Source organism: Microtus pennsylvanicus, chromosome 3 (assembly GCF_037038515.1).
Source record: "Microtus pennsylvanicus isolate mMicPen1 chromosome 3, mMicPen1.hap1, whole genome shotgun sequence".
Lineage (NCBI taxonomy): Eukaryota > Metazoa > Chordata > Mammalia > Rodentia > Cricetidae > Microtus > Microtus pennsylvanicus.
Window position 1 is genome coordinate 58,159,484 of NC_134581.1, and position 24,321 is coordinate 58,183,804.

Here is a 24,321-nt window from a genome sequence, read left to right on the forward strand (position 1 = left end):
TCTCTGAGGCCACATTCTTGTTACCAAATAGAGGAGGCCTCTCCTATGAGGCTATTTGGGATACTTGCTCTTATATAGAAAGGTGCCTGGAGCTGCCATGGCTGCATACAAAAACTGTCAAAGCTCCCGTTCCTCATCCCTCTCAGCCTCCTGACCCTCACGTTACCTCTGCTCTCGTCATCCTCCTGCGCCTCTCATCTTCAGTACAGGATATGAAAAGCCTCTGACTCAGGTATTGAAGTTGAGGCTGAAGTTCACCTGTTGACTCAGGAGGCAGAGATAAAGTGGCTTCTGCGTGCTTTGTCTGGCAGGGCACCTGACAAAAACGAACAGTTGTTTGCAGCCGGAGGAGGATGCGGGAAGGCTCTGGAGCCCATTCCACTCCCCCAGGAGGTGGATGCGGGAAGGACCTGGAGCCCACGCCACTCCCCCAGGAGTTTCTGATCTGGTGCAGTGGAGAATCTGTGATTCTAACAAGTTCCAGGGTGGCGCTCATACTCTGAGAATATTCCAGGTGGCGCAAAGTTTTGGTCCCAAAGGTGCCACAGGCTAGGAATTTGCTTTTCAACCGAGTTTACATTGGGCTTCACTGGTGCCCTCAGTTGGCGACTGGCAGGGCTGCAAGCTTTTCTCTCCAATGAGCTAATAGCATAGTGGGAGGGATCCACCCTAACGGGAGCCCCCTGCTGATCCCCCTAAAACGGCACTCTGGGAAGAAGGGGATGTTGCAGAGGCAGAAGAGTGGGCAGGATCAAGAGACTGGATAGAGGGGCTGGAGAGATGGCTCAGTATTTAAGAGCGTTGGCTGCTCTTCCAAAGGACTGGGTGGGGTTAAATTCCCAGTACCCACATGGCAGCACTGTCTGTAACTCCAGTTCCAGGATCCAACATGTATGAAGGTGAACATAAAATAAATTGATAAAATGAAAGAAATTTAAAAAGAAAAAGTAAAATTGAAAAAAAAAAGCCAGGCGGTGGTGGCAAACACCTTTGATCCCAGCACTTGGGAGGCAGAGATGAGGCAGGTGGATCTCCCTAGTTCAAAGCCAGCATGGTCTACAGTGTGAGTTCCAGGACAGCCAGGATTACTTAGAGAAACTCTGTCTCGAAAAAACTAAAAAAGAAAAAATATGAAGAAAGAAAAGAAGAAAAAAGGAAGGAAGGAAGGAAGGAAGGAAGGAAGGAAGGAAGGAGGAAGGAAGGAAGGAAGGAAGGAGGAAGGAAGGAAGGAAGGAAGGAAGGAAGGAAGGAAGGAAGGAAGGGAAAAGAAAGTAGACAGACTAGACCACCCTGATGCGTTCCTTGGGAATGTTTTCTAGTGGTCATTCAGGGACATTGCAGACACCAGAATGACTCAGAAAAGCTGTCCTTCTGTAAAGAGAAATCTAGAGATTGGAGGGGGTGTGGATCAGGCGGTGATGTGCTTGCTGAATAAGCCTGAGGACCTGAGTTCCTATCCCGAGCACTCGCGTGAAAAGCTGAACGTAGTGTGCCCATCATGTGTGTCCCCCATGGGGACAGCCGAGTCGCCATGGCTTTGCTGGCCAGCCAGTCCAGACAAACCCAGGAGCTCTGGGTTGGAGAGACCCTGTCTCAAAAGATAACAACACAGATGGCTGTTTCTGCAGGGGTAGAGCTTGCTCCACGGGGGCCACCTCCCTCTGCCACCAGGCCTTCGGGTTAACAGATACCTCGTGTGTGGTAATGAATCTATCTTCTGTTGGTTTTCCTTTTACTTCATAGCCCCTTTATGGAGCTGGGACAGCTCTCTTCCCCCTGGAGTAGTTAAGATGGGTGTGGGCTTCTGATGCCAGCCTGTGGACAGAAACTGAGGCTGGGTGGACTGTGGGGGTTCTGTAAGCACCACGCTCATAGACCTGGGACTGGGGCCCTTAAGTCTTTCCCCTTTGCCCTTGGTTTTAGTTCTGTGTCTGCAGGAAGCAGAGCGTGGGGGAAGTGGGGGTCTCAACAGCAGGATACCTGCACTGTGTTGCAGGCTCCGAGTCTGCTGCAGGTGCCATGGGCCGAGGCACGCCCAGGTGGTCTCAGTCCCTCCATGGTATTTGCGACAGTAGCTGTCTCTTTGGCCCTCACTTCCAGAAGACCTAGCAGGAGCTTCCTGATGCCATGCAGTGTATAGCAGCAGTCGGGGTGGTTCCAGAGCCCCTGACATTCTCTCATGGGGTCTAATCAAGAATCTTTTTACATTTCTTTCTTTGTTTCCCGGTGGGGCAAGTGTGTGCTACAGCATACATGTAGAGGTCGGGGGACAGCTTACTGGAGTCGTTTCTCTCCTGTCACGTGGGTTCTGGGGACTGAACCCTGGCCGTCATTGTTGGCAGCAGACACCTTTACCTGCTGGGCCATCACACAGCCCCAGCCGTGGATCTCCAAGACCAACCCTATCGCCATTGTTCCGTGTGCTGGAGAGGAGCCTGACGTGCAGGAGGTCAAACACGTGACTCCCCACGCTGTGCGGCTGAGATGTGGGAGAGGAATTTGAACTCGCGTCTCTGGAGCCAGGCTTCTAACCGCTGGAATGTATGAATACGGAGCAGGATTTTGGATGCCATCGGCTCTCGGCTGCCCATACAGTGCTAGGAGGAGCCCTCTGGGGCCAGCCATCTGTTTTCCCACGCTGACCATGCGTGTTTACTATTGGGGCCCCAGGAACAGCTTGGGAGAACAAAGCTCTGGTAGGAACTAGCCTCAGAGGACCCTTAATGACCCGAGGACCCTTAATGACCCAGTGACCCTGGTTCTGTTACTGTTGCTCCTCCCTCCACCAACCACCCAGCACCACACACATATGCATGTACACACACACACACACACACACACAGAGACAGAGACAGCGAGACAGACAGAGAGACAGAGAGAGAGGCAGCCCTGATCTAGGATGCTGCCCTCAGGACGCAGGACTGCCTGCTCTCTGGTAGCCCAGCACGTTCACCCTGAAGATATGGAGTGGAAGAAAGATTCCCAGCATCCCTCTGACTAAAGTCAGTACCGTGAGCATCTGTATGACAGCAGCCGCAGAAAGAATCTGAGAGGAGTGAGGGAGATGAGGCCCAAGGGGCTAGAGAGACGGCTCAGTGGGTAAGCACCTGCACTGCTCCTTCAAGGGTCCCAGTTCCATTCCCAGCGCCCTCACTGGGTGGCTCACAGTGGCCTGTAGCTTCAACTCCAGGAGGACCTATCACCTCTGGCCTTTGCAGGCCCTGCTCCCGTGTGCACACACTCTCTGCTCCAACCATGTAATTAAAACATAGTAAAAACAAAAAGAACAAAAGATGAGGAACATGGAGACCACCACAGGGTGACAGAGGCCAGTGCAGGGGCAAGAGGGACAAGGTAACATAAGCTGAGACGGCAGGGCACAGATGGGACAGCAAGGAGAGCAAGAGGTCCAGGTGGAGAGTGGGGAGCCCATGGCGGCAGGTGAACCCCAGGTGGGATGCTCAGCGGGAAAAGCTCGGTGCTGGGAGATCAAAATCACAGGAAGGGGAGTCTGGCCGAGCTGTAGGGCCTGGCAGGAGCAGTGGAGGGAGAGGCTGCAAGACAAAATGCTGGGGAAGAAAAATGCAGCCCTGAGAATCACAAACAGGAGGCGGGGCAGCGGCTGACAGAGCAGAGCAGCTGCCATGTTCAGGCCTTGCCAGGCAGAAGAGCCAACCCCTGTCTTCCTACCACAGACTCATTTGTTCTCACAGGAAGTGAGACACAACACACACACACATACACACAACACATACACACAAGACACACACGAGAGAGAGAGAGAGAGAGAGAGAGAGAGAGAGAGAGAGAGAGAGAGAGAGAGAGAGGAAGAGGCAGAATGAAATCCTGATCAAGTACACAGAGTGGGTTCAAAGTAGCATTGAGGATGGGGATTTGAAACCTCCTTGGATGTATCCAGGAGGGCTTCCTGGAGGAGGCAGAGCTGAAGGAAAAGATGAAGTAGAAGCAGCTAGAACTTCAGGCCAGGGAAAGGCAAGCGTTAGGCAAGACAGCAGACCTTAAGGGACAAGGGGCAGAGGCAAGTCCCATGTCCAGAGGGCTCTTTTCAGACCCCACACCGAGGATGACCGGGAGTCTCTGAAAGGTTTTACAAACAGACCCATGTGTGCGAGCAGAAGTACAGGAACTTCTAGCTAGAGGACAGATGGTGAGCGCAGGAGGCAGGAAGCCAAGGCCAAGTGAAGCAAAAGAAAATGCTGAGCTCAAGAGAAGACGGGAGGAGGGGAGAGGCTGGGCTGCTGCCATGGGGCCAGCAATACCGGCAGAGTTGGGAGGCTATGTAGCCAAGGGAGGCTAGAACGTGGCATGATGGGGGGGCAGGGGAACTCCTCCTTCTCTCTAGCCTCTTCACTGGGGGGGCACTCTCCCTCTCTATCTCTCTGTTCCCCCCTCACCGGCTCCTTGCTGTAGGACAACTCCTCTCTTTAGTACCCAGAGGGTATCCATTTCTGTGGGTCTTTCCTGGGAAACTGGAGCCTCCTTCAGGCCAGGAACAAATCTCCCTCCCTTTGTTTGGAGGCAGCCAGTACAGGGCTGGGCCAAGGCAAGTGAGTATCTAAGGCCAGAGAATTCCGGGCCCTACAGAATGATGCCTTGCAGTGTGGAGCAGAATCCTGAGTCTAAGGGCTACTGAAGCAGGTGCTAAAGATGCCCACTGAAGCCTTCTTGGGTGGCTAGGAGCCACCCGGAACCTCCTAGGTGTCTCTGTGGGAAAGAGAAAGGAAAGCAGAGAAGGGGCGGGCAGCCACAGGTCATAAAGAGACAAGTAAACAGGTTCCAACAGAAGTGTGCAGTGTGAATCGGATGCATCAGGAGATCCGCACAGAGATGCCATCTGAGCTGGGCTTTGGAGGACGAATATATGAGTTTTGTTTGGCTAAAAACAAGGCATGAAGGTGCTGAGGGCGAGGGAGGAGTGTGGGAAAGCACTGGGGCATGAACGCCTCTAAACAACTGAGCTGCTGCTGCTGGGAACTCTCTCTGCCCTCTGATCTGTGACACACAACCTGGGCTAGCTTGTGCTTGATTGACATACACCTCAGTGCATGATCCCAGGAGCAGACTGGAGCCACGTGGATACCACATAAGTGGGAGCTAGGGACTCCCCCACTTCCTACTAGGACATGCCCCAAAATGGAGGGCCCTGGACTCACACAGTGCTGAGGAAGAGTGTGGCTGACCACTGCGTCCTCCCTGACTGGCAGCAGCCAGGTTACTCCATAGGCACTCTCCTCCAACAGGATGCAGCAAGTTCCCTGGGAAACACATTTTAGCAACCTCAGGGGCCCTGGATCTCCTCTCCCACTCCCGGGTTCTCGTTCCAGTTGAACCCTGAGTCCATCTGTGTTCTCAAGCTTGGTTCCAAGTGGACCAAACCAAGACAGGCACTGTGACTGGGGACAGGCCTGGCGGTGCAGGCAGCGTATGGTGAGAATACTCACAGCTATGGGTCCCTCCTTCAGACTGGTCCTATGCCTGGCACCAGGGGACTGGACTTCTTGGTGGGGTATTCTGTCTATCCAGACCTCTTCTCTTTCTGAGGAGATAGAGCTATGACAGAAGGATTGAGTCAGCAGTGTGTGAGGGTCCAGACTGTCTCCTCTCTGCCTTCAGAGCCTGTCACGTGGGTCCTGGGGATTGCAGATTGATGCTCCTAATTACTTTTGGCTCCAGATGACATTAAGCATTTGTCTTATTCCCAGAGCCCACAACAACAGCAGACAGCAGGGAAGGTGCCAAGAGGCATGCTGGGTAGCTGAGGATGACAATCTGGGATGGGAAGTGAGACGGTGATGGGTGTTGGTTGCTGGTGTTCTTGGCTGGTCTGTCAATGGTTCCTAGTACCTGGAGTACCTGGCAAGGATGAATCCATCTTCCTGCCTTAAGGCTTTCCTACTCAAGACTACCTGTCCCAGCATGGAATCTGAATCCTTCTGATAGTGGCCAGCTGGCTGCTGGGAAATGTTTTCATGGGTCTAGTTTACATTTCTTCCACTGGTAGAACATTTATTTTGTTCGAATTGTGTGTGTGTGTGTGTGTGTGTGTGTGTGTGTGTGTGTGTGTGTGTGTTGCTAGTAATGAAACCTGGAGCCCTAGGTGAATATTCTATCATTGAGATGCACCCTGTCTTTGCGTGTGTATGTATGTATGCACGTGTTCAGAATACCCTGAAGTCAACACTGGGTGTCTTTCTCACTCATTCTCTGCCTTTATTAGTGTTGGTACTGAGACAGGGTCTCTCACTGAGCCCAGGGCTCCTTTGTTAGCTATACTGGCTGGCCTGCAAGCTCTTGGGATCCTCTTATTTTCTTTCTTTCTTTTTTTTAGATATTTATTTTTATTTATTTATTATGTATATAATATTCTGTCTACATGTATGCCTGCAGGCCAGAAGAGGGCACCAGACCTCATTACAGATGGTTGTGAGCCACCATGTGGTTGCTGGGAATTGAACTCAGGACCTTTGGAAGAGCAGGCAATGTTCTTAACCACTGAGCCATCTCTCCAGCCCCCGATCCTCTTATTTTCAACTGCCCCACACAGGGGTTACAGGTGTGCACTGCCATTCCCAGCTGGGGATTTGAACTCAGATCCTCATGCTCGCATGGCAAGCACTTTACCAACCAGGCAGTCTCCCCAGCTCCTATACAACAATGTCCTTGATTTGTACCTGGTGACATTAAATATCCTGGAGCTTTATGCATACTCAGCAAGCATTCTATCATTGAGATACACCCCCCCCTCTCTCTCTCATATGTGTGTATGTGTGTGTGTACATGTTTGTGATGGCCAGAACTCAACATTGTGTATCTTTTTGTTGTGTTTCTTTGTTTATTTCTTTTTTCTTTTTCAAGACAGTGTTTCTTTGTGTAGCCTTGCCTATCTTGGAACTAGCTCTGTAGACCAGGCTGGCCTTGAACTCACAGAGATATGTCTGCCTCTACCTCCCAAGTGTTGGGATTAAAGGCATATGCCACCACTACCCAGTTAATATTTGGGCACCTTTATTTTTGTTATTGTTGAGACAGGGTCTCTATTGTGTGCCCCAGCACACGCAGGAAGAGAAAAGGTACTGCCACAACACATGGAAGAAACTCAGACCCTCTGAACTAAGTGTATTAGCACACAGATCTACGGCTGGAGCGTCAGTCGGACGAGCACAGAGGATGAGATGGGCATTCCTGGGGCAGGGGTGAGGCAGTAAAGACTTGAGGTCTCACATAACCACACCTAGGAGTGGTCTGGCCCAGAGCCAATGCCTGAGGCTGGAGGCTGTGTCCACTTTCCCTAGAGACCTAGGACGTTGCTGCAAGAGCCCTGGAGGCTGGATGGGAGTTCATATCCCTCCCAAGACACACAAGAGTATGACGATGGCAACAGCTATGGAGGAACCCTGTCGCTCACAGGCTCAAGTTCTTCTGTCACTGTGTGATACCGGGAAAGTTGTTTTCAAATCTGCTTAGTCTTTAACAAAACGGTTGTATTTAGGGCTGCAAAAGAAAAAAAGAAAGAAAGAATAGGAAAGAAAAGCCAACAAAACAAAAAACCCAAAAGCATGTAAATAAAAACAACTCAGGATCTACGGCAAAACCCTTCACTGATGTTGGTCACTATGTAACTATAGTACTAGTCTAGAAGCACAGCTGGGGGCTGGGGCAAGCATCTCACTTCCCTGTTCCTGTACCTCCAGGGCAGGTGGTGGCTCACATGTGGCCTGAGTCTGGCTGTTCCCGTGAAGAGAAAAAACTCTGGGAGCAGGTGGCACACTTCAGAACCCCGAGAGAAGTGCCCCAAAAACTTGCTTCCTCCTCCCTCTTCTTACCTGTTTAAACCGGTTCTGCCTACCTAGTTGCATGGCCATATATATTCAGGCAATTGTACTTCAAATTCCTGCAGCGCCTGAAGAGTGCAGGTGACCTGACCCGGATTCGCGCAGCACAGCGGCACCTGTCGTCTCCCCAAACAGTGCTGTGGACACTTCTGAGGAGGGTCGGCCCTGTCCCTCCTCTAGAGGGCTCCCTGGGTGTCCCTAACTGTAGAACACAGGGTCTGCCAAGGGGGCTTCTAAGAAGCTTGCCACCAAGTGGAGAGCTGCAGGCGAGTCTGGTGGACCAGCCTGGCCCTATGCCCCTGACCAAGTCACTTTCCACTCAGGTCCTGTCTCTTCCTATGTAACGTGGACCACGTTGGCCTTGGGGCGAACTCATCTCTGAGGACTTAAATCCAAAGGAGTGCTTCCACCAACCCTCCTAGCAACTCTGAACTGGTGTTGCAGCGGGTGGACTTTCGGAACCTCCAGGGGGCGACCCGACCTGGGAAGGCATCTCGGCCGTGCGCCTCGCCCGTCCAGCGTGTGACTTCACCCAGCGTCCGGAGCCAACGCGGCACCGAGGGCCGGGTTGCCGCCCACGCCCACCAGGCTGCAGGTGCCAGGAGTCCGAGGGGGCCGCGCCTGGACGCGCGGAGCTGGGGACCGCCAGGCGTCCGGACTGCACCCCCGCCTCTGCCTCCGCCTTCTCTTTGTAGCGAGTCCCCGGTCGGTCCTCCCCGCCCCCCGCGCGGCCCGCCGCCCGCCTTTCTTCCTGCCTCGCCTTCCTGCGGCGCGGCGGCCTCATCTATTATAGATGCTCGGCCGCGGCTGACATCAGCCAGCGGCCTCCCGAGCGCGCGGTCCCCAGCTCGGCCCAGCCGCCCGCCACCGCCCGCGCCCGGCCCCGCCGCCCGCTTTCTGCATGACTGTCACAAAGGTAAGCAGCGCAGATCATCGCCGTGCTGGGGACCCGCGGACGCTGCAGCCCCCGTGGCCCCGGCTGAGGGGCGCAGGAAGGGATCCCGCGCACGCTCTGGCTCCCAGGAGTCGCTCAGCCCCTGGGGGAACTGCAGGATGCTGGGAGGGGATGCTCCTTCGCCGATGCCCTGGGCCGTGTGGACCACATCCCTGCGCGCCCAGGGACTGCATTTTTAACCCTTGTGGAAGATGCTGCAGTTTTAACCCCTGGAGAACTGCTTCGGGCTGGCGGGCGCACTGGATGTCTGTCCCTCAGTGTCACGCGTGAGGACTGAGGGCCCACATGCTGATGATGTAGGAATAGGCTGGCCAGGCTCGCAAGGGGAGCTGCACCCCACCTGCCCTCATCTGCTGTGTACCCCAGGAGCCCGTGCCCCACTCCAAAGCTACCCCGTGGAGGCGCTGCAAGATCCCTGGGTAGCTGCCACGGATAGGGAACGTTCTGCTGCATCTGGGTGGGAGGGCAGGAGTGTATCAGGGAAGAGAAGGTAGGCATCCCGGCCTGCCCTTTGAAGGAAGTTTTGGAGCTCGTCACGGGAAACAGGGTTTGTTAAAGAACTTTGTGGAATGTCTTCTTTGTCATAGGAAGGACGGAGTTAAGAGGAAAGCCGGTTGGGTCAGTGGGATGAGCCCAGAGGCTAAGACAGACTTGACCTCATCTCTACAGAGAGGGTTAGGCCTTCTCTGGGCTTCGGTTTCCTCTTGTGCGACCCGAGAGTGATAAGATGGGCCTTGGTGGTGATGGACAAACTAGTGAAGACAATGAACTGTACTCTTCCCAGGCTCTGTCCCAGTTCAGACTTCACATCCTGGCGGTGGGCTTGCCCTTGGCTTTGGCCGTGCACTTAACCATCCATACACTTCAGGCCAGCTGGAAAGGAGGAAGCCAAGCAAGACCGGCCGCCTGCTGTGGCCTGAGTCAGACGTGGGGTGTCCATTCTAGATCCTTCTAAGAAGCCACATACCCTAGTGACACGCTCTCCCCGGCTTGGACCCTATGTCAGACCTAGTCAACCCCTCAGTGCTGGAACTTGGGAGCATTATGAGAACGTGAATCTAAGGACTGGGGGTGCCTCTGTCAAGCTTCTGTATCAAGTGGTAGGATGCTTGCCATTTTAAAATTAACACAATTGCCGTAAGGCCAAGGGCTTGTTATTGAGGTTGTGTGTGCCAAAGTGGCAGGCAGGTGGGGGCTGAAGAGTAATACACGGGCCTGGGTGGGGGCATAAGCGCTGGGCTGGTAACTATAGCACCGAGGATTGACTCGACAGCCTCTCCTGTCTATGTACATAGTTCAGATAACTTTACTCCCCTGTGTCTGAAACTACTTAACCGAGGAAGAAGCAGAGGCTCAGAGAGGTGAGGTGGCTCACCTAAGGTCACAGGGCAAATATATGGCAGGATTGGGATTTGCCCTCAAGTCTGTCTGAGTCCCCAAGTTGGAGAGCTTCCTATTGCTCTGAACTATTGAACCTCCTGGGACTACGAGACTTTCATGGCAGAGAGACACTGTCTGGGTGCCTGCACCCTGGGCAGGAATGGAACAGGAAGATAACGTGGGGACCTCTTAGCCCACTGTCAGATCTTGCCTTTAGGTGCATAAGGATTATTTTCTAACACTTGACACCTCCCTGCCCAGCCCCCAGCAAGTCCTTCTGTGTCTCTCTTGTCTCCTGCTCAAACCAGTGTGGCTTTGGTTTAAGCCAGATCAGAGGATTAAATAAAATCCCCACTTTAACCCTGTCTTCTCTCTGTCCCAGCCCTGCACAGCGCAGGGAGGCCTGCTGAACACGGCCCGAGAGTTAGAAGGCGTAGCCTCTAGTCCTAGGTTGGCCACTCACTGGCAATATGACCTTGGATCAGTTCTTTCCTCAGGCCTCTAGCAAGAGCTGGTTCCAGTGAGCCACATCCTCTTTGCTGGAAAGGAGCACTTGGGATTCTGTCATCTGGGGGTGGTCCAGTTACTCACAGACTGAAAAGGGGGATCCAGCAGAGAATGTGGGAGACGGGGTCACTGTAGGGAGAGAGTGACTAGAGGTGATCCCTGGTTATCCTGATCCAGGTAAAGAGTCACAGTGTCCCTCCATATCCCTGGCAGAGTCCTCTGGGCTAGTGCTTGGTGGAGGTCACAGGTTCTGAGCTCTCAGAAGGACATGGCAAGTAGAGAGGACAAAAGCAGGCAGTAAGTCGCTAGACTGTCAGTGGCACTTCCTAACTGGAGCTGAGCCTCAGTTTCCCACTTACCACTCTGTCTTTCTGATGTTTCCAAGCCCCCTCCTTTGGGGAGCCACTGTATCAAAAGCCTGGGGAGCTGTTGGGGGGATACCTGCTCTAATTGACACCTGTACCAATAGTGACACAGCCATGCTGTGGCCTTCTAGGCTGGTGGCATGTTAGAGCATCTTTGTTATGATGTTCAGCTCGACTGAGTGTGTTTTAGCAAACTACCCTAATTTCTTTATGGAATGGGAGGGGGGCAAAGAAGAAATGTAGTAGAGGGAAGGACCAGGTGCAGCTTCCCAGCCTGTAAACACCTGGTCAAGGCCCCACCTCTGCTTGTGCCTCAAAAAAAACCAAGCCCTTGGGGGACAGCTCAGAGGCTGTTTCCTGGTGACAGGAGCTCCAGACCACAGTCACACTCAGGTGTTCATGCCTGCCCTTCCCAGTGTTTGATCTCGATTCAGTCCTTCACATGTGCTGTGCCGGTATTGCTCCCCTACCTTGCAACATCTGCACTGCTGTAAGATGGAAGATCAGAGCATAGAAAGCGGAACTGTGTGCAAAGTATAAGTTCCTGGGCTGGAAGAAAAGTCTGTGCACTGCACGTAGGCGTCTCACTGATCAGTCCCTCTGGCCTGATCCCTTACCTGGCTCTTGACTGAGATAAGAGTGGAGGTGGGTTTGTAGGTCTATGAAGGGTCTCTTCCACCGGCTGGTCTTGTCTATTTTCCTATATGCCGTGTGGAGTTAGAGGCTTGTGAGTATAGTGTTTTGGGGCTCTGAGACTAACTTGGAGATCACCCCATGTGGCAGGAACCAGCTGTCCATGAGCAGGACCTAGAGGTGAGCGTATGAGCAGAGGTGACCCTCTACGGCATCCACCTCCTATCTGAACGGTGATTCCAGGAAAGGGGTTAGGATTGTCACCACATCCGTGCCTTTCTTTGTGGGTCAGCCTTTTCCCTCCTGCCTTAATCGTAGCCTCAGCCTGTTTACAGGAGCCCCTGGCTGCCACTGAAAGTGAAGGGGCCGAGGATGGCATGGCCCTGCCCAGGAATCAGAGTTTGGCAAACAACAGATGCCTCCTGGACATCTGTGGAATCACCAGAGGAGAACAAAATGTTGGAGACGTCAAACATCCTACGCTTTCCTCGAAAAATGAGGGACCCGAGATCCTGGGAGCACAGGTCATGACCTGCTCCGGCCATGGGCAGCCCAGGGCTAAAGGGCTGAAAGCTGGCCTTTCAGATCCTGAATGGCCTCTCTCCTTGTGGAGTTACTCCGCAAAGGGGACCGCAGGCAGCCTGAATGGAAGTGTTGAGCTGGATTCTAGTCACCCTCCACACTCAGCATTCCATGTTTGCGCTGCTGGGATCTGGATCTGTCTTTGCTGGACCACCTCCTCTTCCTCCAGGGTGTGGGAGTGCATGCACGCATGTGTGCTAAGGTAGTGATGGAGTCTCACCATCAGGATGGCCTGGGTCCCAGCAGCCCATCCCTACGTCCTCTCTTCTGCCTACTTCTGACTGGGAATGGGGTGTGAGCTGCAGGTCACAAACCCAGTCCAATGGCCCTGAAGTGCCAGAGAGGACCCAGCTCTCCATCCCACAGGCCCTCCTGCCTTCTCTTGCCTCCTGTCCTGCTTCCAGGTATCTGGTACTCTGGGGCAGGAAGGTGTGTGGCTCAACCATTTAGCATGCACTCAGGCCTCAGGCTCAGAATACCTGCCTGGACCGACCAGGCCATGGCTAGTTACCAGGGACACAGAAAACACCAGCTACAGCCCCTACCCTCAGAAGAACAGAGTTGGAAGAAGGGATGGAACAGAGTCTCAAGTTAGATCTGGAGCCTGCGTGGGTAGCAGTCAGGAGCAGTCAATCCTGCCTGCATGCTGTAAGCACTCAATAAATGCAGGCTCCTTCCTTCTTCTCTCCCTCCCTCCCTCCCTCCCTCCCTCCCTCCCTCCCTCCCTCCCTCCCTCCCTCCGTCCCTCCCTTCCTCCTTCCTTCCTTTCTTCTGCCTTCCGCTCTCTGCCTCAGGGTGGTAAAATACATTCTCTAGAAAAGCTGTTAGATTCTTTGTTCATACTAGGTCCAGAGACCCTGTGTTCTTGAACGGGAGACTTCATCCCTGGCACCTGTGGTCACTCTTAGAGACAGAGACGTTAGGGAAGGGCTGTGAAGTCAGTGCAGACCTGAGCTTTGCCAGTTAGGAGCATGGCTGCTGGCAGGGCCCCTGGCCTGGCAGCATCAGGACTGGAGTCTCAGGGATGGAGTGAGTTTTTCCACTGCTCTTGGGCAGTCCAGCAAACTGGAGCAGACACAGCCCCAGCCAGCACCGCTGCAGCCACCTCTGCCAGTAGAGTCTCGGCTCCTGGCACCAGGGCAGCTAGTGACGGATTTGCATCTGCCTGGCCCACAGAGCTTGTTGTGCTGTCCAGAAGATGAGGGAATGGGCAGGCTCCCGTGTGCCCAGCACTGCTCCTTCCCCCTTCTGAGAGTAGCTATACTGGCTGCCCTGAGCTTACTAGGTGGCCTCTGGGGACCCAGGCCCCAGCTTCAGAACAGCCTGGAGCCAGGGCAGCTGGGAGCAGCTGGCACAGGGTAGGCAGGCCTTGCCAGGACAGGACAGATGCAAAGCCAGTGGCTGCCACATGAGAAGGAGCTGTTTAGAATGAGCCTCCTTTTGTGGATCTGGAGTGGCACCAGCTGCTCAGGGGCACGAAAGAGTGGGGGAGGGGGATCTGCCACTAGCCCTTCCCTCTTTCTCTCACCCCTGAAGAGGCCCCTGGAGGGACTTGGTAATCAGTTTCTGGCCTGGTCCTTCATTCTAATTAATTAAGGAAGCTGTGGGGTTTGCTGGGGACTCAGTTTACAGAGTGTTTGCATGAGCTACAGCCCTGAATCCTTATGCCTTCTGCACTGGAGAGTCGCCTAGGTTTAAGGATGAGTAAACAGAGCCTTGAGGGTGGAGAGGTCACCACACCCTAGTCGCAGAGCTGATGTGGGTCAGAGGCAGCCGCAAGCCCGGATCTGGCTTGCAAGCTCAGCCTTTCCAGTCTCATCTTGATAGTTACCATCCTTCAACATTAACCATCATCCCGGTGGTACCAAGTGTGTGGCCTGGGTACATGTGAACGTATAGACCGTGTGGAACCGGAAGGTGAGTGTACTGTCTGTGTCAGCACATGGTTTCTGACTCGAGGCTCCTTGGACTCTGCTGCCTGCCGGGTCATAACAGCCAGTGTCATCTGCACATTCATCTCCCTTCCCCTGACACTGAGACTGAAGACTTTGGTTCAGGCCTGAGCCCCATCCGGAGGTGGCCTGCCCTTCCAGATGGTTCCTGCTGATGAGGGATGCCGGTGGCATGGAGAAGAATGCAGGCTCTGAGGTCAGAGAGATGGTCTCTCTCCTTTACTTGTTCTGCATTCCTGGGCAAGCTACCTTCGCTCCCGGAAAACGCTTCCCCTCTAGTAGTTGAGACTGGTGACAGGAACGATTATTGCTAACCTGAGGAAGCCTGTCCTTGTGAAGTACTTACCACCTGGCTGGCAGTGAGCGTTAGTACAGCAGGAAGGAAGAAAGTTAACTACCATCCCAGAGGCTATGAAATCAGCAGCTTCGGGGGCCCTGGAGCAGCCTCCATTCTGCCCTGCCCCCTCTAGGAGGGGTCAGGAAGTGGCATGAACTGTGTTAATAATGAAAAGAAGGTAGCAGGTGAAACGGGGGTCACCTGGGGCTGGCCGAGAGGCGCAAGGGTCAGGATGGGCAGATGTCTGGATCCGGACTCTAATATGGCTGGTGACTTTGCGCGTGCACTGCAGGGAGGAGTGTGAAATATGGGGATCAGATCGTTTCATCTAGGAAGACGTGCAGCAGGATGCTTTGCTTCTCCCCGCTTTCCAGATGACAAATCCAGCCCTCAAAGTGGTCTGCAGTCAGGCAGAGTGGAGGACGGCCAAGATGTGGGCCTCCTAGCCATGGCTTCCTTCCCTCCCCCACCCAAGAGTCGACACTGGGAGAGTGGCCCCAGCCTGACCAGGGCATGTGGACCATGGCATGGTCAGTCACACTGGCTATATCCCTAGAGCCTTCTTGGACTCCAAGGAGGGCAGTGGTCACACTGGCCCAGGCTGCAAAGTGAGATCATCTGTTTCCAGATGAGCTCTGGAAAAAGGCGAGTTGGCTTTGGCAGAGAACTCCCTGCCTTCCATCTCCAGGGAGCTCAGTCATGACAGTTTGTGGTCGTTCAGCTTTTCTTATTATCCAGATTGGGCCTTTGACTTTCAAGTGGACCTATAGGGAAATGTCTGCAGCTGTTCGAAGGCCACTGCTCTGCAGCTGAGCATCCCTACAGCTGGAGTATCAAGCAGGTAGGAGCTAGACACAGCACACACGCCACAGGCTTAACCGCACTGAAACTTGTGAGGACGAGGGCTCACACCCAGGGAGGCTCTGGCCACACAGAGACAAAGGCAAAAGAAAATTCCCACTGAGGAAGGTTCCAAGAGACCTCAGGTTCAGAGTTAACTCCCGGGAAGCTCATGGTCATAGGATCAAGCTCCCTGAACCTGTGGACCCCACAGAAACGTTGGAGCGTTAGAAATGGTCCTGTCTGTCCCTTCCATTTGCTCATGAGTGCTACTGTGTTAGGAAACAGCTCTCAGATTTTCTCTGGGTATAGATTCTAATTTTCAAGTGACTCACAGACCCAGCAACAGTAAGAGAGGTAGCTAACACTCCCAAAGTGCCTAGGATATGTCTAGTGCGTGCACATGTGCGTGTGTGCGTGTGTGTGTGTGTGTGTGTGTGTGTGAGAGAGAGACAGAGAGACAGAGAGACAGAGACAGAGACAGACAGACAGACAGACAGACAGACAGAACATGCACATGGTGGACTGGCCTGGAGCTCACTGATTCGCATCTAGCTAGCCAGCAAGGCCCAGTGACCCTTCCATCTCTACCTCCCTAGCAGAGGGATTAAATTAAAACAGTGTGCCACCACACTGGGATCCAACCCAAGACTTCATGTTTGCAAGGCAAGCATCTTACAGACTGAGGTGTCACCCTCGCTCACACTAAAAGTATTTTAAGAGGGTCCAAGGGTATAGCTCACTGATGGAGCACTTGCCCAGCAGTGACAGGGGCTGGGTTCCAGTCCCAGCACTGCCTGAAATCAGTTTTCATTCTTCGTTTATTAATCTTTATGGAAACCTTTGAGGTCTGTGCTATTATTAATCTTCTTCCTATAGTTGCAGAAACTGACACCAGTGAAGAGAGAGAGCTAGCTAAGGACACACAGCAAGTCCTTGGCTCAGCCCGACTCCAGGGCATTTAGTATCACTACTGTCAGGCAAGGCGGCGCCAAGCCCAGAGCATGGCTAGAGAAGAGAGCGTGAGACAGAAGACCCAGGTCTTGTCTTTGCTTCTGTGAGGTGTTGGGCTAGGTCCTCCATCTCTAAGTGCCATTCTCTTTGAGTATTCTCTCTCTGTAACATGTAAGTTACCTGCTCTGCAGATGTCATAGGAGATGATCTATCGTGTGTTGGGTTTTTTGTGTCCCCTCCCCACATGCCAGTATCTCACAGTCTGCAGAGCTAAGCAATCTCACGCCACAGCTAACTCTCTGCTCCCCTACTGCAGTCCTGACCAGAACTGATTCATTATCTGTGGGCGGAAAGGAAGCTCTTCCAAACAGTCCCTGTTCCTGCTCCGTGCAGACGAGAAGCTGTTGTTCTTTCTCCCTGTTTGGTCGATTTGTGCTGCTTCAATATGCTTGGGGCATGCAGAATGCCTGTGAGACAACTGTGTTATGTGTCTGTGAAGAGATGGCTCGGTCAGTGGAGTGTTTGCAGTGGAGTTGGGATCCGGAAGCTGCTGGGATTGCTGGGACATGAGAAAGCTACAGGGAAGAAAGGGGGCAGAAGGACCTCACTCCTGAGTCTTCCTCTTGTGTTTCTCTGCTGACCACATGAAAGTCCCCTTTATGGACTCCCCGGTGAAAGTCGGGCTTGTGGAGAAGGGGATTTCTGCAGATCTGAGGACTTTATTGTCGTCTTCCAAAGATCCTGTGTCTTCTTTCCTGTTATAATGGTCTCTGGGAACAAACCCAAGTTATTATGGGTTGAGATTACTTTGGGGCCTGAGCTAGCCCTTTCTTTCAGAATCCTGGAGCACGTGAATTTCTCAGCCCTTGGAGCTCTAAGATGCTTGGAGTTCAGTATCCCAGGCAGAAGGTAGAGCCCCACATGTGGTGTGTGCTGCTAATTTCTCCTTTTCTTTTCTTTCTTTCTTTAATTTTTTAAGACATGATTTCAGGGTTAGCCTCAAACTCACTGCATAGCTAGGGATGACTTTGAACTCTTGATTCTGCCTCTGCCTCTTGAACTGTTAGGATTACCAGCATCCACTCCCACACCCGGTTTACACAGTGCTAGGAGCTGAAACCAAGTCTTCGTGAATGCTAGGCAAGTACCCTACACACTGGACTACACCCCCAGCAGCATGCTGACTTCTGAGCATTCGCTCTGGCTCCCTGTCTTGACTGTGAGCCTGCTGAGGTCTCAGGCTTGTCCCTCTCGGCATCTCTCACAGCGTCTTCCAAGGGCCATGTGCTTTAGCAAGGGTGTGTGATGTCCCTGGAACAAGACCGGAGGAAACCCAAGACACTGACCAACTGCTGCTGCCGGGGCTCAACTCTCATGGCTGGAGAGCCAAGGTCTTTAGGAGCCAGAGGGTCACTGAAGGCAGATAGGGATGTTACCCACCTTCATCACCCAGAAGCTTTGCTTGAGGGGACCTAGGGGAGAATATAGCTCTGGGGATCAATGTCCCTGTCCTCCGATTAGTAAGCTTCAGTTAAGCAGGAGTTTCTCAGCTTCTTCTGTTTGCCTGATGCTAACAGTTCAAGGACTGATTGAATGTGGAAAGTTCCAGAATCTTGAGACTTAGAGAACTCGGCCTGAATTGGAGGGGGCCCCCTGAGTGGAGAGGCTTGGTTCCCCAGGGGACTAGTCAAGAGTTCTCTGTCGTGAGGCCTGGTTCTGGTTGTGGCAGAGCTAGGAGGAGCACTTCTCTACCAACAGCCTGGAATTATGGAGGCCTGGCAGCTGCCAGCTGTACATGCCGGGCTGTCACTGTGGCCTCTGCTGTCCCTGTTGGAAGCACTCTTCCTGGTGCACTGGGCTCTGGCCAGCTCTCCCTCCTTTTATCATTGAGGCCCTGGGTTGGGAGCCTGGGTTGCTAAGAGCTTCCCTCTGGCCAGCCCCTATCACCAGCCTGAGGAGATTCTCAGCCAAGTTATGGCTGAAACTCTGATTTGAGTGAGAGAAAGAGAAGATGGGGGAGGGGAAGGAATGGGAACAAAGCTACCCCTGTGGGGCCAGGGAGGACCATCTTGCTGGAGCTGCTTGGAACTGGGACTGTGTGGGCCTTGGTTTTCGGTAAAAGAGTGGGAAGAAATGGTCCCCCAGGCCTGCCCCTCTGCTGTGCACTATGGGGCTACTACCTCATGCACCCCACAACTCTACGCTGATCCACAGTTTTCAGTTGGGGCAGCTGAGTCTCCAGGAAGGTGCATAAAACTGTGAACACCCTAGTTCATGTAGTAGGGAGGGGTAGAAGGAAAAACGTTGGGATGCTGGCTGCATAGCCTCAGGCATCTACAGAAGCATTAAGGACCACGGCCTGGCTGTGGATGGTAGCTAATGGATGGTACCCTGGCCCTTCTTTTCTGGATGTGCCTTCTCCAGCCTCCAGCTTAGACCAACTTTAGAGTTCAGTCCCTTTGGGACGTCTAGTTTTTGTTGTTGATTTAAGACAGGGTTTCGTGAAGTCCAAGTTAGCCTTGAATCTACTATACATCCCCAGGATAACCTTGAACTCCTGACCCTCCTACCTTCACCTCCCAGCACTGGGGTTATAGGTATGCGCCACCATGCTGTGCTTTTATTTTGTTGTTGTTGTTGTTGTTTAAATGCATTTCTGGGGATCAAACCCAGAGCCTTGTTCATGCCGGGTAAGCACTCTGTCCACTGAGCTCCATCTCTGGACCCCTTTGGGCCTTTAGATGTTGTAAGTCCCTTGGAAGGTACCCTTTCAACCACTGTCATTTTCTAGGCCTGGCCTTCAGAACAGGGGCGTGAAGTACTGAAAAGTCAGCAGAGATCCTTGAGGGAACAGCCAGGCAGGGTGAGCGCCAGTGTCCATGACTGAGTCAGTTCTGAAGGGAAGGGGAGGGGAGGGGAGGGGAGGGGAGGAGAAAACACAGCCAGCTTCTCTAGCCAGCTCTGACCTGGTCACCTTCCTACCCCCTGCAAACACAGAGAGGCCTGGGGTCAGTTAGAACACACTTGCAAAGATTTGCAAACTAGGCTGCCCTGGGAATACCTACAGGGTTGAACCGTAGCTCTGTGTCTCTGTAAGGAGACCAGGCCACTCAGAAGAACGCATGGCTGCAGGGGTGCTGGGGAAGAGGGTGTCAGGCAGGTCGTAGAGAACAGAGATAGAGAGATCTAATCAGAACTACGGTGCTCTTAGGAGCGGGCTGGAAAGGTGGAGCAGTGTGTGGAGGAGGAAGCCTGGCTCTACCTTCAAGGATGCTCAAGGTGAGGACAGGTGTGGGGCAGAAGACATTCCAGATGGGAGGTGTGAGCAGCAGTGTCGGAGGGGGACAAATTTAGTTCACTGTGGGTCAGACCAGAACTGGGAGCTACTGGGTGGGAGGATGAGCAGGGAGGCAAGGAGGAGCCCGAGCCGTGCGACTCTGGACTCCCAGGCTTACAGAAGTAGACCATGACCCCGGTTGCACTTCTGGAAGGCGTGCCTCTTCCTGTGTTGCCCTGGAGACAGAGAATAAGCAGACACTCCCAGCACCTGTCCGCTTTCCTGAGGATAGCTCTGAGCAGGCCACTCCATGACACTGTCCTCCATCCTAGACCTTAAGATGGTAGATGCAGAGGAAGCTGGGTAAGGCCCGTCTCCTTCCAGGAAGACATAGCCAAAGCCACCATGACAAGGCCGTGTGGGGTACAGGGGCTCCTGCTGAATCCTGCCCTCACTCCCTGTGTGACCCTGGGCCAGTCCCTCCTGCCAAGACTCTGTTCGTCAGCTGTCCTCGAGCAGTATTATCTGGTGAGGCTGGGTTCAGGAGTGACTTGACACACAGTGTCCCACTGTGGCCCTCGCTTACCCTCCTCTCCTCCCCGAGCTGCCAGACCCTGAAGGCTGCATCTCTTTCGGAGCGTGTCCTCTAATGCACACACCTCACACACCTTATCCTTCCTCATTCTGGGGGGACCGCAGGAGGCTTCAGGCAGAGAGGCGAAGTTCAAGTCCTGTTACCCACTGCCCTGGGCCTGAGAAAAGGTATTCTTCTCTTGAGTTCTGGGCTTACTGCTGTATGGTAGGTACCCTGGTTCCTATGACACATGGGGAAGGAGTCTTCCCAGCCAGGGCCTTGACTGGTTGTGCTCCTCTGCCTCCTTCATTCAGCAACGGGGCTCTTCTCTGATGTGATTCTAACCCAATTTCGATGGTGCCCGGGAGTGTGAGGTCATACACAGAATCTTCTGGATCAATAGCAGTGACATGAGTGTACATGTGTACAAACATCCACTGCTCCATCACTCTGCACATGTAGGGTTTGTGCGCTAGGGCATGCTACATACATGTTACATAGAAAATGTGGGAACGCATAGGCAGAAGAAACCAACCCTCTCTAGGACACTGCTTTGTGTTCCAGAGAACCCAAATCTGGGATGGGGGGAGCAGGTGTGGGGTCTGCACTGGGACCTTAGAAGTGCAGGACCAGCAGTGACTCCCTGTCATCATTACCATGATTTCAGCCCTAGCTGGTGCTCACTTGGCTGGGTCTGACCCCTGCGTCTGGGGCTGCCTTGTGGACCTGCACCCGGATGTTGCTTGATTCTCTCTTGGTCCTCCGGTGACCAGCTCAAAGTTGTTTAGAGTTTTGCAAACAGTTCAGTCATTGATCCTCCCTGTCCCCTGGCATCTCAGGGATCTCAGGAAGGTGACCTGGGTGGCAGTGTGCTTCCTAGAGATCCCTTCCAGGCCTAGCGGTGGCCCTTAGACAGCTGGTGACACAGGAGCTGCAGATGGCTCTCTAGGGACAATGTGATGAAGGAGAATGCCATAGGAGAAGTTCCCGGATGGTGGTGGCCGAGAGCCACAAGGAGAAGGGGAGAGGAACAAGGCACTGCTGTGTGATTAAGTAAGGTTTGCTGGAGGTGACAGTGGCACAGGTCAGCGGACATAGAAAACACACACACACACACACACACACACGTTCTTCCAGAAGTCTGTTGGAATGGAAAGGACTGGTTTGAGTGAGGGGGAAGCTATGGAAGAAGGATACTGGATTCCAGGGAGTCTGGAGCAGACAGCCCTGAGCTTGGGATGCAGGGTGGGGCTGGATGGGAGCACAGGAAATAACCATCTGAAAACCCGAATCGCATTGGCAACAGGAGCCTCTGAATATTCCAGATCCAAAAATAATATGCCCCACAAAAGTCAAAAGCTGGGATAAATAAACAAAAGGAGCTGGTGCAGGGCACCCTTGGGGAGTTTGAGCTTCGCATAGTTCTTCTGTGGGTGGTGCCTTTCTGTGGGGGAATCTGGCATCCCTGCAGGGGTGACTGAAGTGTCCCCAACAACAGCAGACATGGCAGACTCTGTCCTCCTGGCGGGCCGTGGGGAGGGGTGCTTCTGACAGGGATTGAACTCTGGACTCCAGCTCACTGTGGATCACACCCCCACGAGCAGCTTCAGCAGGAAGGGCCCGTTTCCTGCCGTCCCCAGTCCCACAAAACCCTGGGGGCTCTGCAGTGCTGGGGGTGGGGAGTCCTGCGTGGGAGAGACACCCTGTTTCTGAGTTAGCTGCAGTAGATCAAAAGCAGGTCTGTTTGTTTGTGCTGCCTGAATGTTTACAGGAAGATGAGAAAGTAGCTATGTTTATTGAACATATCCTCCAGGGCAGAAGCCACAGGGAAAGGCGGCTTCCGGTGTCTCGGCAAGCGATGGTATGATTGGTCTGGGTTTTAAGCCAAGCAGAGGCTGAGCTTTTGGAGGAAGGAGTAAGAAATCTAAAGAGGCCAGAGCATCCTCTCATCCTTCCAGGCTCCAGAAAGCCTTTCCTGGTGACTTCAAACAGTAACTGGAATCTTAGCCTGCCTTCTATTCTGAACTCTACCTCTACTATGTTGAGTGACCATAGGCAATTTACTTAACCTCTCTGGGCCTTTGTTTCCAATTTTGAAAGGAGGGAGTTACCAATTCAGTTCTATCTGCTCCTTATGAGTGTTTGGAGGGTCAGAAGGATTCCGGTGTGGCCAAGCACACGGAAGATTTATTGTGCTGTGCCAAGTACCATTTATGCAAGGTTTAAAGCCAATAAAAGGACTGAAGGAAGCCCAGAGCCCAGGTGAGCCTATGGGGTCAGGGCAGAGCGTGTGCCCCCTTGACACAGGCACTACCCTGCCTCAGCCGCTGGGACAAAGGGCCTCTTCCTTCTTTAGGTAGACTTCCACATCCCTTGTCCCTGAGAATGCTGGCAGGATTTCCTCCCAGGAAGGGGATCTGTTGTCCGGTTTACATCCCCCAGGGAGCTGCGGAAACCAAGAAGTAAGGTAGCAATTCCTCCTGACAGTGGGCTGGGCTAGTCTTCAGAGGGGAAAGCCTGGGGCTCCAGGCCAGGCGGTGTGACAGAGTCAACTTGGCTGCCACTCATGAGAGGGGCCCAGAGCTCTCTGTCTGCCCTGGGGTGCTGCATCAGGTGTCTCTGGGACACTCCCGGGCTGAAGCTCAGTCTCATGAGTGGAGCCTGATCCCGGGGTGGGTTGTGTACCCGGTATAGTTCATCACAGCTGCCTTCCTCAGAGCAATCAAGGCTACACACAAACCTGCACCCAGGGAGCACCTGCTGTATGCCAGCCTTCGCTCTGCCTCAGAGGACACAGAGGGGACAGGCCCGTCCAGCTTTTAAGGAAACAGAACTCTTGTATGGGAAGTGAGCAGCCAAACAGACACGAGGAGATGTGTGAGCGAGCACTGAGTGGGAGCTCTGAGCACTGAGGGGACCCGTAGAGGGGGCCTGCTCAGGCTCTGGGTGGGGCACCGAGGAGCCCTGGTGGCCAGGAAGATGGAAGGCTGGTGGTGGCTGGGTGGGCGGTAGTGGAGGTCTGTCTAGAAAGGGAAACGACACAATCAAGCTTGGAGCCAGCAGCGTTCCTCACTAAGGGTGTGTTGGACCAGCAGATGTTCCAGAAAATGGGACGTGTCTATCTACCCTGTGATCAAAACAGAAAAGGTCCCTGCCCTCAAGGACAGGCTCAGGAGGGTGGGGAGGCTGTACTGAGCACAAATAACATCCCGTTCGTTGGAAGTAAATGACATTAAGGAAAACATGGCCAGGCAAGGGCCAGAGTGACGGAGCAGCCTTGGTGAGAGTGGAAGAAAGAAAGAGAAGGGTGGAGCATGGGAAATCTGAAGACTCTCTGACTGAGAGTGGCCAGCTGGAAGGCTGGGAAGGCCCGCCTGCCCGCCACAGACGTAACATGGCCCCTGGGGGTAATACCAGAAGCCTGGGTCAGAAAGGAGGCTGAGGAGGAAGTGCTTTCTCCTCTGGCTACTGACTGAGAGTTGTGGTAGGACTGGTGGGGGGGAGATGAGGCTGGAGCTCACCATGTTTACCCAGCAGCCATGGTGAGCCCTGAGGGTACAAGTCAGGCCGCAGCTGTGGAGAGAGATGCAATCAGGAGATAACGTGAATGCTGGGGACTCAGTGGGACTAAGAACACTGCCAGGTGACATCCAGGGTATCCCCCAAACATTTGGAATCCTGGCATCACTTGCCCAGACTTGCTGACCTGTGGCCCATGGATCCAGTCAGTGGCTTCGCCTGTCACCTCTCCTGTCCTGAGCATTCTTCAAACTGGGCCATGTGTTCCTGCTGGGCCAGCTGTGTTCAAGATGTTTTCAGGTCGCCTTCTCTTGTCTCCCAGCCTCTGCTCATTAGTATTTTTGGACAGAAGCAGCTCTCTATCTCTCTCTTTCTTCCCTGTGGGGAATTGGAGCTCTTGTTGGTTCAAATTGAGTAACGCAAAGAGCAATTAAGTCACAAACTTCTCGGTCAAGGAGATGAGACAGGAAGAAAGAGTTTGCTGCTTGCTAGGCCTCTGGGCACAGGCTTTCTGAGCTGGCCTGGTTTGGGGACTCAGGTGGTGGAGATACTGTGCAATTTAAATCTGTCAGGAGCACTGGGAGTGGGGGTGG

The 24,321-nt window shown here is 53.4% G+C and overlaps 1 protein-coding gene across 1 annotated transcript in view; it reads left to right on the forward strand.

Annotated features, from left to right (window-relative positions):
* The first annotated feature begins 8,032 nt into the window (after positions 1 to 8,032).
* Coro2b (coronin 2B) overlaps positions 8,033 to 24,321 on the forward strand; it is a 113,360-nt gene continuing 97,071 nt past the window's right edge. The window contains exon 1 of the mRNA XM_075965579.1: positions 8,033 to 8,769. Within this exon, the coding sequence (XP_075821694.1) occupies positions 8,755 to 8,769 (15 nt within the window). The 5' untranslated portion in view covers positions 8,033 to 8,754. The remainder of the gene's footprint in view (positions 8,770 to 24,321) is intronic.